This window comes from Arachis ipaensis, chromosome B2, assembly GCF_059453495.1.
Source record: "Arachis ipaensis isolate K30076 ecotype BB chromosome B2, ASM5945349v1, whole genome shotgun sequence".
In the NCBI taxonomy this organism is placed as follows: Eukaryota; Viridiplantae; Streptophyta; class Magnoliopsida; order Fabales; family Fabaceae; genus Arachis; species Arachis ipaensis.
Window position 1 is genome coordinate 45479656 of NC_142437.1, and position 11905 is coordinate 45491560.

At 38.8% G+C, this 11905-nt stretch overlaps 1 protein-coding gene across 1 annotated transcript; it reads left to right on the plus strand.

Annotated features, from left to right (window-relative positions):
• Positions 1 to 5147: 5147 nt before the first annotated feature.
• Positions 5148 to 6007, plus strand: LOC148573831 (uncharacterized). The gene is made up of 3 exons (XM_088505841.1): positions 5148 to 5529; positions 5723 to 5876; positions 5977 to 6007. Exons 1-3 carry the CDS (start codon positions 5148 to 5150, stop codon positions 6005 to 6007), a joined length of 567 nt encoding a protein of 188 aa, XP_088361967.1.
• The last annotated feature ends 5898 nt before the right edge of the window (positions 6008 to 11905 follow it).

Sequence of the window (11905 nt, forward strand, 5' to 3'; positions counted from 1 at the left end):
ATTTGAACTTTTACCTAGTAACCAGTGGTATTCACTCATCCGAATTTAAAATGGCAGACAAGTTTTGAACCATTTAACTCATATGAATAACCGTGTACTGATGACACATAAAATTTCGGTATCATTTAGATGTTATATTAAATATGACACATTTAGTATACTACATGACCTTGTGTCTTGTATCATTTCGTGAGTGCTTTAAGAGTAAAATCTTAACTCTAAGAACCAGCCTCAGTTCACACTCATATAGGTAGACTCTATCAAAAGTATCTCATAACTAAATACTTCAGCAATAATGTACTTGCTATAGGTCTATTAAGAGCAAATCTCATCATGTTCCTTTATACCATTATGGTTCCAAATACTTTTTACTTGGGATGAAAGAAATAATTATGAGTACTTGTAATTACTCTAATAGTATACTTTACCGCATTGAACTCAAGACTTGATGTTACTCAAGTGTGAGTTGGGTTTCCACCATTGGTAATTATTTAAAATACAGATTTTAGTCCCATCCCTTTTGATGTTTTAAACACCAAATTTCTTGTCAATCCTTTCGTCAAAGGATCTGCAAGATTTTGTTTTGACCTTATAAAATTTATAGATATAACTCCATTACCAATAAGGTTTTTAACATAGCTATGTCTTACTCCAATGTGCCTAAATTTTCCATTATAAACTTGGCTATAAGCCTTTGATAATGTTGCTTAACTATCACAATGTATAGAAATTGGTGCCATTGGTTCTGGCCAAACTGAAATTTCATGTAATAAATCTCTAAGCCATTTAGCTTCCTTGCTTGCTACTGCCAAGCAACAAATTCTGAAGTGGTTTGATGAATAAAATCAGTGGACTCAAAACAACTAGGATTATAATATTCTCCTCCACACTCAGACCGTAAGCATTTAATAAAGGTTTTATGTTGCAATTCAAATTTGGTTTTAAAAATCTTAAATTTATTCAAGACTTCATCTTTCGAATGCATCAAATATATATAACAATATCTACTAAAATCATCAATAAAAGTTACAAAATATTTCTTTTCACCTATAGTAGGCCAACCATACAAATCACATACATCAGAATGTACTAATTCTAATAACTTTGAATTTCTTTGTACTCTTTGAAAAGAAAATCTTGTTATTTTGGTTAACATACAAGTTGTGCATACATCTGAATTTTTAATTGATTTTGGAATAAGATCATATTTTATCATATCATTTAATTTATGAAAATTAACATGTCCTAAACGATTATGAAATAAATCAAAGGACTCAACAATATAAACAGAAACATTATTATTATTATTATTATTATTATTATTATTATTATTATTATTATTATTATTATTATTATTATTTACAATATTCAATTTAAACATATTCTCACATAGATATCCTTTACCAACAAACACTCCACCCTTAGACAGAATAAATTTGTCTCCTTTAAATACAGACTTAAACCCATACTTGTTAAGTAGAGGGACATAAACTAAATTTTTTCTGACTTCGGGTACATAATATACATCAGTAAGAGTCAGTACTCTTCCAGAAGTGAATTCAAGTTCCACCATTCCTTTGCCCATTACCTGAATAGTTGATGCATTTTCCATGTACAGAATAGTCCCATTCTCTTCTTTGAATGTCTTGAAAAAATATCTATTCTTGCATACATGTTGAGTTGCACTAGAATCTATCCACTATGATCCAATGTCTTTAATCATGTTGATCTCAGAAATTACAGCAATAAGATTATGTTTTATTGCTGTGTCGTTCTTTTCTTTCTTCTTTTTTAAGAAATGACATTCTTTCTTAAAATGTCCTAGTTTTCCATAATGAAAACAATTTCTTTTCTTTTTATTCTTTCTGAAATCACCATTGTTACCTTAAAATTTATTAAAATCTCGGTATCTCTTTTTGTTGGGCTTGTTAGATTTTCTATCTTCCATTATGTGAAGATTAGCATGAGCACTTTGCTCTTTAGTATCATCTTGTTTACGATACTCTTCTTCAAGACGAAGGTGATTACTTAATTGCTCAAGAGAAACATCATCCTTTCTATATTTCATAGTTCTTTTGAATTTTTTCCATGATGGAGGGAGTTTGTCAATAATTGAAGATACAATGATGGTATCATACATGTGCATGTTATGTTGCTTAAAATTATTTAAAATACGCTCAATTTCATGCAGTTGTTCCATGACAGATCTACCATCAACCATCTTATAATTATTAAAGCGAGTGACAAGAAAATTCTTACTTGTTGCGTTCTCAGTCATATATTTTGTCTCTAATTTGTCCTATAGTTCTTTTGCGCTCCCAACATTTTGATAGACATCAAATAGTGCATCAGCCATGCCATTAAGTATGTGCCCGGTGCATATATAGTCATCGTTGTCCTATTTTTGCCTGGCTCGTGTTTTTACAATGGCCTCTTCTTCAACTTTTGGTGGTCTTGGTATGGTAAGAACATATGCCACTTTTAGTGTTGTGAGAAGGAAGTGCATCTTCTTTTGCCATCGTATGAAATTTCTACCATCAAATCTTTTTAACTTGACAAAATTTGACGTCATCTCCTTAATTGATGCAGCAGCCATTTTTGTTTTATTGGTGAATAATTAAGCCTAAAGATTGTGAGTTATGAGAGAAGGGGATAGTGAATCAAATAGCGTAATTCTTCAAGGCGTATGTTACACACACTTTCCTTTAGGCTTAATTCGCCCCCACCAATGTACAATGGTGTGTAAAATGGGTTACTGGCGAATTTTCTGTAGAATACAATGAAAAACACTTGACTTGTTTATGCACTCACACAGTCAAGCCTTACACTAAATGATAATTTATAGAATAATATTCTCTATTCTTTCTTTTGCGCATAAAGAAAGTATTGAGATGGATTGTGCAGCAATAATGAAATGAGAAAAATTTATAGAGACAGAGTACATGTAACATGCAGCTACGTACTCAACAGACATAACTTTTCAAATAGTTACAACCTTTCAACAGACATAACTATTCAAATAATTACAACCTTTTAACAGGCACAACTTTTGAATAAGTCAACTCTATGAAGAGATGTAACTCTTCAAAATAGCTTTTCACATATTTTGAAAATATATCTCACAGTCGGATCATGCGAGTTCCTGCTTGGTAAACGGACGGTCCGAGTTGTTAAGGGCAAAACGCACGGTCCGAGTTGTGACGCCCCAGACACACATACGTTTCACCTTCCGATTGGTGAATGTGCTGTGACGCTTGAAGATGTGACTATAATTCTTGATCTTTCGATGGACGGTCTTCCAGTCACAGAGATGACAATGAGTAATTTTGAAGCCTTGGAGGTGGAGTGTTTACCCCAATTTGGAGTTGCACCGCGTAAGTCAGACTGTAGAGGAAGCTGCATAAAACTAACGTGGCCGCGGGATCTAAAAGGAAATTTACAGTTGACTGATGAAAACAATATACAGAGGTACGTGAAGTGCCACATTATGTTGTTGATCGGGACGATCTTGTTTGGGATAAGTCTGGGGCATCTGTGCGCTGGAAGTTTCTACCTTTGCTTCGTGATTTTGGCAGTATTGGACAGTATAGTTGGGGATCGGCATGTCTAGCACACCTCTACAGGGTATTATGTAGGGCATCTCGTTTTGACTGTAAGGAAATCGATGGTCAGTTAACACTTCTGCTTGGTTGGGCTTGGATCCGACTACCATATCTAGCGCCGCTTCCTAGGGAACTCCGCAGTTTTCCACTTGCAAATAGGTAATATTATGTTACATTTACCCCGTATCTTCAAATTTAGAATCTAATTGTGTTAATGAAATATGTCATATTAGGTGGCGTAATTGTGAGCGTGGAGACTGACGATATAAATATCTTATGCTTACTCACTTTAGGAAGGCCTTTGATGAATTTCAGGAAGGCCAGGTGTGTTTTCATTAAAGAAGTGCTTGTTTTGGGTTTAGTGTCAGTGTAAATCTTATTCTCATTGTTATTGTTATTGTTATTGTTATTGTTATTGTTATGTGGGTTGTAATAATGAATTTCCTTTATTTTTCTCAGTTTGTGTGGGTTGCTTATGTTGTGTATCGCGTGGATCCGAACATAATTCCTGCAGACATTCAGTCGGTTGCGTGGAGCGCTAAGGTGTCATTGGTATCTTTTGAATGCATCGAGTGGCATGCAACAGATAGGTATAGGCGACAGTTCGGTTTTGTTCAGGGAATTCCTCATCAGGAACGGAATCTGGACAAGGCGCATTGATAAGTCCTGACTGGTCCTAAGAATCTTAACTGGGCCACAGCCACGACTCATTCATTTTGGGTGATGCAGTGTAGGGGTGGAAACAGGCCAGGCCAGGCCAGTCTTTGCTGTTTACAAGCCTGGCCTGTCATACAGTTAATTGGCATGAGCCTGGCCTGCAGCCTGTTATAGGCTCATTATAAAGTACTAGGCCTGGCCTGTTATGCAGCCTGGCCTGGCCTGAAGCCTGTTAAAAGGCCTGATAATTTTTTTTATAAAAATAAAAATATTATTTAAAAAAATTATTTTTTAATAAAAATATTTATATGTAATATGTCATATATTTAATATTTATAAAAAATTTTAAACTTTTAACGTATTTAAAATATACAAAAATATCTCATAATTTTGTTATAATAAATAATTATTTATATATTTAATTATATTTTAACATGCCCAGGCAGGCCTGATAGGCCAATAAGGCTAATTTGTGAGTCTGGACCTGTGCCTATTTTATAACAGGTTAGGCCAGGTCAAGCCAAACACAGGCCACGCTACAGGCCACTGGCCGGCCGCCTGGCCTTTTTCCACCCCCTAATGCAGTGGACAAACAGGTATAACCATGTTCTTACTGAGCTTCCCATGCCTTCACAGCATCCCTTGGATACTTACATGTACTGGTACCGAACAAAATTTGGGAACCATTTGAACTTGTCGAATCTTGTGGTTCAAGAGAATGATGAGGGTAATCAGGATATGGATGATGACAATGAAGATCAAGAGCCACAATCACTGCCAGCATCACCTCCAAATCCACTTCCACAAGAACAACCTCAGTCCTCAAGCCAGTATGTACCTCAAACACAGTTGACCCCGTCGTACCCAATACATCAATAGTATTGGGGTATGTCACAATTTGACTCAGGAGAAGGAGCTTCTTTTAACCAGTTACTTAGGTTCATGGCTGCAGATGCAGGACAATCACAATATGGCCATCAGCCTGAGTTCATGGCGGGTAGGTATTCCTTGGACGCGAGGCATCCGTGCCGGACTTCGTCGGGTGCTTCTGGAGGGTTCGTATCTGTTGACTCTAGTAGAAGTGACGGTGGACGCAAAATTATTAATAGTCAAAACCCTAACCGTGTTTCTATGGGTTTTATTGATGAAAATGCTAAGACACTTAAGCAAGAGACCGATGGGTATCTAGTAGATGGCCCAGATGACGAAGACGACGATGAGGAGGATGAAATAGAGGAGTCTGACAAGGATGAAGAATCCCATAATGATGGTATTATATTGTATATTTTGCTTTACTTGTTTAATCAGTTGATTATCTTGTATTTATAAATGGTATCTCTGTTTGGTTTGACTAAATGATATACTTGTTTGGTTGGTTGAACATATTATATTGATATGTGGTATCTCTAATGGTTTGATTACTTTATATACTTTATCTAATTATTTAATTAAATTGTATACAGGTGAGGTACGTACTCTGAATGACATAGGCAAAGGTTACAATTTAAGGGTTGATCCATCGCGTCGTAGCGCTAGTTGGTACACTCCATCTGTGTTCAAAAAGGCCGTCAAGAGATGCAAAAATCTTGTGAAGGATGTAAAATGGACAATGAGAAAGTAATTATTGTGTAGTTAACTTCTTTATGTATTAATTACCTGTTCTATGTTTGATTACTATCTATGTCATGGACTACTTGGACATGTTATAATGTTTCAGATATCATAATATAATGCTTCAAATATCATAATATATTAAAATGTTTGGACAATTCATAAAGTCGCATGTGTCACATGATAGATTGTCATAAGTTACAATGTTTCAAAGATCATAATACATGAATCTACTGAGCATCTCTATCGGTATTTGCACCAGCTGACTAACAGCATTGCTACGATTGTGTCCCTTAGCCCCACATAGTCTACATCGCCTGGGACGACGTAACATTCGCATGTCCATCTCATTCAAGAAGTGCGTCATCCTGGGGCGACCTTTGGTAACGCATCTCAGGTACGGATTCGGTACGAATCGAGGCCCGTTGTAAGCAGGCCATGTAGTAGGATTCCCTAGTGGCCTAAACCTAGCTCGGTACACCGCCGAACTTGATCCATCTTATACACATGATGCACATACACTTGCCAATCCGGTCGTTGATTTGCACAACATCCAAACATATGTCGACAAGGAATCCAGTCCACCTGGAACTCACCACAGTCACATCGTTGACGACGGAGGTCGACAGCATACTCCAGTCCACTTGGCTTCTCACGCACTTCAAAGACCTCATTCTGCCGGTCGAAGCAATTAACCTGGATGTTTCCTGATGCAAGTTAGTTTGCATGCAACTTTGAGGTCACGAGCTCAGAAAAAACATGGCCAGCATTAATCCGTGCTTCCGCATCGGGTCTTTTTCGGGTGAACAACTCGTTAAGCCTGTAGAATGTTGCCTTCACAAGTGCAGTAATGGGGAGATTGCGTGCACCCTTCAAGACTGAGTTGATGCATTTCACTAGGTTCGTCGTCATTTAACCCATCGGTAGCCACCATCAAATGCCAACTGGTATGCGAAATTATTACTCAGGTTGTGAATTATTGTTCGAAATTGATTCCCTAGCGATGGCACCAAAAACGGATGCACAGAACCATGGTCTAAACATATCTTCACAACTTCGCATAACTGACCAGCAAGTGCACTGGGTCGTCCAAGTAATACCTTACGTGAGTAAGGGTCGAATCCCACGGAGATTGTTGGTATGAAGCAAGCTATGGTCACCTTGTAAATCTCAGTCAGGCGAATATAAAATAGCTATGTAGTTTTCGAAATTTAGTAATAAAAGAAGGATAGAAATACTTATGTAGATCATTGGTGAGAATTTCAGATAAGCGTATGGAGATGCATTCGTTCCTCTGAACCTCCACTTTCCTGCTGTCTTCATCCAATCCGTCTTACTCCTTTCTATGGCTGGCTTTGTGTAAGGATGTCATCGGTGCCAATGGCTACTTTCAATCCTCTCAGGAAAATGGTCCAAATGCTCTGTCACAGCACGGCTAATCGTCTGGAGGCATCACCCTTGTCGTTGGTTGCATCCTATTCCTCTCTGTGAAAATGGTCCGATGCGCTGTCACTGCATGGCTAATCATCTTGGAGGTTCTCGATCATACTGGAATAAAATTTACTATCCTTTTGCGTCTGTCACTATGCCCAGCACTTGCGAGTTTGGAGTTCGTCACAGTCATTCAATCCCAGAGTCCTACTCGGAATACCACGGACAAGGTTTAGACTTTCCGGACTCTCATGAATGCCGCCAGCAATCTAGCTTATACCACGAAGATTCTGATTAAGAGATCTAAGAGATACTCATTCAATCTAATGTAGAACGGAAGTGGTTGTCAGGCACGCGTTCATAGGGAATGATGATGATTGTCACGTTCATCACATTCAGGTTGAAGTGCGAATGAATATCTTAGAAGCGAAATAAGATGAATTGAATAGAAAACAGTAGTACTTTGCATTAATCTTTGAGGAACAGGAGAGCTCCACACCTTAATCTATGGAGTGCAGAAACTCTACCGTTGAAAATACATAAGTGATAATGGAGTTCATTGGTCTCGGCCCCAGAGGGGAACCGGAGTAACCAAGACTACAAATACAATAATAAAAAGTTCTATTTATAATAAACTAGTCACTAGGGTTTACAGAAGTAAGTAATTGATGCATAAATCCACTTTTGGGGCCCACTTGGTGTGTGCTTGGGCTGAGCTTGAAGTCTACACGTGGAGAGGTTATTCTTGGACTTGAACGCCAGCTTTTGTGCCAGTTTGGGCGTTGAACTCCACTTTGCAACTTGTTTCTGGCGCTGGATGCCAGAATTGGGCAGAGAGCTGGCGTTGAACGCCAGTTTTCATCGTCTAAACTTGGGCAAAGTATAGACTATTATACATTTCTGGAAAGCCCTGGATGTCTACTTTCCAACGCAATTGGAAGCGCGCCATTTTGAGTTCTGTAGCTCCAGAAAATCTATTTTGAGTGCAGGGAGATCAGAATCCAACAACATCAGCAGTCCTTCTTCAACCTCTGAATCTGATTTTTGCTCAAGTCCCTCAATTTCAGCCAGAAAATACCTGAAATCACAGAAAAACACACAAACTCATAGTAAAGTCCAGAAATGTGAATTTAACATAAAAATTAATGAAAACATCCCTAAAAGTAACCAGATTCTACTAAAAACATACTAAAAACAATGCCAAAAAGCGTATAAATTATCCGCTCATCACAACACCAAACTTAAATTGTTGCTTGTCCCCAAGCAACTGAAAATCAAATAGGATAAAAAGAAGAGAATATACTATAAATTTCAAACTATCAATGAAACATAGCTCCAATTAAATGAGCGGAACTTATAGCTTTTTGCCTCTTGAATAGTTTTGGCATCTCACTTTATCCATTGAAGTTTAGAATGATTGGCATCTATAGGAACTCAGAGTTCAGATAGTGTTATTGATTCTCCTAGTTTAGTATGATGATTCTTGAACACAACTATTTTATGAGTCTTGGTCGTGGCCCTAAGCACTTTGTTTTCCAGTATTACCACCGGATACATAAATGCCACAGACACATAATTGGGTGAACCTTTTCAGATTGTGACTCAGCTTTGCTAAAGTCCCCAATTAGAGGTGTCCAGGGTTCTTAAGCACACTTTTTTTTTTTTGCTTTGGACCTTGACTTTAACCGCTCAGTCTCAAGTTTTCACTTGACACCTACACGCCACAAGCACATGGTTAGGGACAGCTTGGTTTAGCCGCTAAGGCCAGGATTTTATTCCTTTAAGCCCTCCTATCCACTGATGCTCAAAGCCTTGGGATCCTTTTTATTTGCCCTTGCCTTTTGGTTTTAAGGGTTATTGGTTTTTTGCTCTTGCCTCTTGGTTTTAAGAGCTTTTGGCTTTTTCTGCTTGCTTTTTCTCTTTCTTTCTATTTTTTTCGCCCTTTTTTTTTTCTGCAAGCTTTGTTCTTTGCTGCTTTTTCTTGCTTCAAGAATCATTTTTTTGATTTTTCAGATTATCAAATAACATGTTTCCTAGTAATCATTCTTTCAAGAGCCAACATATTTAACATTCTTAAACAACAACTTCAAAAGACATATGCACTGTTCAAGCATACATTCAGAAAACAAGAAGCATTGTCACCACATCAATATAACTAAACTAAGTTCAAGGATAAATTCAAAACTCATGTACTTCTTGTTCTTTTGAATTAAAACATTTTTCATTTAAGAGAGGTGATGGATTCATAGGACATTCATAACTTTAAGACAAAGTTACTAACTACTAATGATCATGTAATGAAGACACAAACATAGATAAGCACTTAACATAGAGAAAACGAAAAACAGAAGAAATAAGAACAAGGAATGAATCCACCTTAGTGATGGTGGCGTTTCCTTCTTGAGGAACCAATGATGTCCTTGAGCTCTTCTATGTCTCTTCCTTGTCTTTGTTGCTCCTCCCTCATTGCTTTTTGATCTTCTCTAATTTCATGAAGGATGATGGAGTGCTCTTGATGTTCTACCCTTAATTGTCCCATGTTGGAACTTAATTCTTCTAGGGAGGTGCTGAATTGCTCCCAATAGTTTTGTGGAGGAAAATGCATTTGAGGCATCTCCGGGATCTCATGGTGATGAGCTTCCTGCGCCTCTTGAGCTCCATGAATGGGCTCTCTTGCTTGCTCCATCTTTTTCTTAGTGATGGGCTTTTCTTCCTCAATGGGAATGTCTCCTTCTATGGAAGCTCCAGCTGAGTAACATAGATGGCAGATAAGATGAGGAAAAGCTAGCCTTTCCCCAGGAGAGGGCTTTTCGGCTATTTTGTAGAGTTCAAGGGAGATGACTTCATGAACCTCTACTTCTTCTCCAATCATGATGCTATGGATCATGATGGCCCGATCCACAGTAACTTCAGATCGGTTGCTAGTGGGGATGATGCAGCGTTGGATGAACTCCAACCATCCTCTAGCCACAGGCTTGAGGTCCAATCTTCTTAGTTAAACTGGCTTGCCTTTGCAGTCAATCTTCCATTGAGCTCCTTCCACACATATGTCCATGAGGACTTGGTCCAACCTTTGATTAAAGTTGACCCTTCTAGTGTAGGGGCGTTCATCTCCTTGCATCATAGGCAAGTTAAACGCCAACCTCACATTTTTCGGACTAAAATCCAAGTATTTCCCCCGAACTATTGTAACATAGTTCTTTGGATCCGGGTTCTTACTTTGATCATGGTTCTTGGTGATCCATGCATTGGCATAGAACTCTTGAACCATTAGGATGCCGACTTGTTGGATGGGATTTGTTAAAACTTTCCAACCTCTTCTTTGAATTTCATGTCGGATCTCCGGATACTCATTTCTTTTGAGTTTGAAAGGGACCTCGGGGATCACCTTCTTCTTGGCCACAACATCATAGAAGTGGTCTTGATGAGCTTTGGAGATGAATCTTTCCATCTCCCATGACTCGGAGGTGGAAGTTTTTGTCTTCCCTTTTCCTTTTCTAGAGGATTCTCCGGTCTTGGGTGCCATCACTGGTAATGGAAAAACAAAAAGCTTATGCTTTTTACCACACCAAACTTAGAATATTGCTCGCCCTCAAGTAAGAGAAGAAAGAATAAAATGAAGAAGAAGAAGAAAATATGGAGAAGAGGGGGAAGGTGTGTTTCGGCCAAGAAGAGAAGAGAGGGTTGTGTTGTGTGAAAATGAGGAAGAATGGAGGGCTATATATAGGGAAGGGAGGGGGGTTTAAGTTTCGGCCATATGGGTGGGTTTGGGTGGGAAATTGATTTAAATTTTGAAGGTAGGTGGAGTTTATTGGTTAGGTTTATGGGGAAGAGTGGGTGGATGTGAGTGGTGAAGGGTTAATAGGGAAGAGAGATGGAGGTGATAGGTGAAGGGTTTTGGGGAAGAGTGTTTATTGGGAATAGAGGATGATTGAGAAGAGAGAAGAGAGTGAGTGGAGGTAGTGGGGATCCTGTGGGGTCCACAGATCCTGAGATGATCCTGTGGGGTCCACAGATCCTGAGGTGTTCAAGGATTTACAACCTTGCACCAAATTAGGCATGTAAAATGCCATTGCACACAACTCTGGGCGTTCAGCGCCAGGTTGGTGCCCATTTTCGGTGTTCAACGCCCATTTGTTGCCCATTTCTGGCGTTGAACGCCAGAACCATGCTTGTTCTGGGTGTTCAGCGTCAGCTCCTTTCCAGGGTGCAACTCTGGCGTTCAGCGCCCAGCTGATGCCCATTTTGGGCGTTCAGCGCCCAGATACTGCCCATTTTGGGCGTTCAGCGCCAGAACCATGCTCTGTTCTGGCGTTGAACGCCAGGCAGGTGCTTCCTCCAGGGTGTGATTTTTCTTCCGCTGTTTTTGATTTTGTTTCTAAATTTTTCGTTTATTTTGTGACTCCACATGATCATGAACCTAAGAAAACATGAAAAACAAAAATAAAATTAGATAAATAAACATTGGGTTGCCTCCCAACAAGCGCTTCTTTAATGTCAATAGCTTGACAGTGGGCTCTCATGGAGCCTCACAGATGTGCAGAGCTTTGTTGCGACCTCCCAACACCAAGCTTAGAGTTTGGATATGGGGGTTTGACACCAAA